This window comes from Sinocyclocheilus rhinocerous, unplaced genomic scaffold (assembly GCF_001515625.1).
Source record: "Sinocyclocheilus rhinocerous isolate Xijiao unplaced genomic scaffold, SAMN03320098_v1.1 scaffold1800, whole genome shotgun sequence".
Classification (NCBI taxonomy): domain Eukaryota; kingdom Metazoa; phylum Chordata; class Actinopteri; order Cypriniformes; family Cyprinidae; genus Sinocyclocheilus; species Sinocyclocheilus rhinocerous.
Window position 1 is genome coordinate 622667 of NW_015651550.1, and position 1390 is coordinate 624056.

Genomic DNA, 1390 nt, shown 5'->3' on the forward strand with positions numbered 1-1390 from the left:
ATATATATATATATTCTGTGCACGAGTCTTACATCTTTTTTCTTCCTTAAAACGTGTAACAATTGTTTCACGATTTTAATTTATTGTAATTAATTAAAATCACAAGCACTCGCACTCTACACTTATTATTTTATTTTATTTTAATTTTTTACTTTTTCCAAGTCCTTTTGTATTTACCAAACAGAGTAAACAGCAAAGTTCACCACCGTCTTTCAAAACTAGCATTCAGTAATGAATGGTTTTAAAACATAAACTAAAGTAAATGATCTTGTAACACGCTAAGCATTTTTTTTTTAAGGTTTACTACATCTGAGTTTGAGAGAGAAAGAAAAAACAGCACAAAAAATAAAATGATTACTCACCAGCTGGTTGAAAATGGACAGATCATTTGAATAAGGAAGAAAAGCTCCATAGCTTTGTGCGGCAGCGAAAGGTGATCCGTACATAGTGGAGAGAACATTAGAGAGCGCTCCGGATGGGCTCAGGTCTGTCCCGGCTCGGGCACTGCCTATCCCCTGCCTGTCCTGCGGGTATATGGGTCGGATGTACTGATATCCCAACTGTGGGAAAGACATTGTTGTGGAGAAAGTCTACTGGAGTCACAAGTCCTCTGACGTCGCCATCTCTTATTTGAATGAGTTTCAAATCTCATTTTATGGCTCGCCAATCATTTCATTTGCTATTTGTTCGCCGCTTCAGACCTTTCCCATTTCTTGTGTTACTTCTCAAAAATTTTGATCATCCACAAAATGGTAAATATTTTACTCTTGTTGAGTCATTAACTTACCGCAGATCTTTTGTGTCTTTATTTGACTCGCGTCTCTTCCACGTGAAACGAAGAACTTTAAATTGAAATCGGAGAGCACACAGCCTACAGAATTGTGTGTTTGGTCTTACTAAAATACTAAAGGGAAATATTATGCGAAGAGCGTTTTTAGTTCATCTAACACGGAACAAACCAATCGGGGTCTCTTCTGACGCCTTTAGTGAAACATCAAAACACTGGCATGTTACCGTTCGCCTTCAGAGTAAGTTGAGAAAAAAAATTAAAAGCCTGAACTACAGCATAATTTCGTATGGCATAGTATGCGGTATTGTGGATTTCTGCAAATTACAATTTAGTGTGGTGCATTTTAATTTTTCAACTATGGAAATGTATTATTATTATTATTATTATTATTATTAGCCTATTATTACTACTAGCCTACTACTATTACTAAATATAGCCTGTGTTTAAGCTGTCAGTCCTGAAGGCTTTGACGTATTAAAATATAATCGCAAATGTTTCAATTGCATTCATGTGTAAAGCTTCTGTTCCTAAAAAAAACATATTTTGGGCGATTAACCTACATGATTACTCTACAGATAGACAGATATCCATTGAAAAGAT

The 1390-nt window shown here is 35.5% G+C and overlaps 1 protein-coding gene across 2 annotated transcripts in view; it reads right to left on the reverse strand.

Annotated features, from left to right (window-relative positions):
- Positions 1-598, reverse strand: part of LOC107713062 (iroquois-class homeodomain protein irx-3-like) — a 3342-nt gene extending 2744 nt beyond the window's left edge. For both annotated transcript variants that reach the window (XM_016518483.1, XM_016518482.1), the window contains exon 1: positions 363-598. In XM_016518483.1, the coding sequence (XP_016373969.1) occupies positions 363-575 (213 nt within the window). In that variant the 5' untranslated portion in view covers positions 576-598. The remainder of the gene's footprint in view (positions 1-362) is intronic.
- Positions 599-1390: the final 792 nt, after the last annotated feature.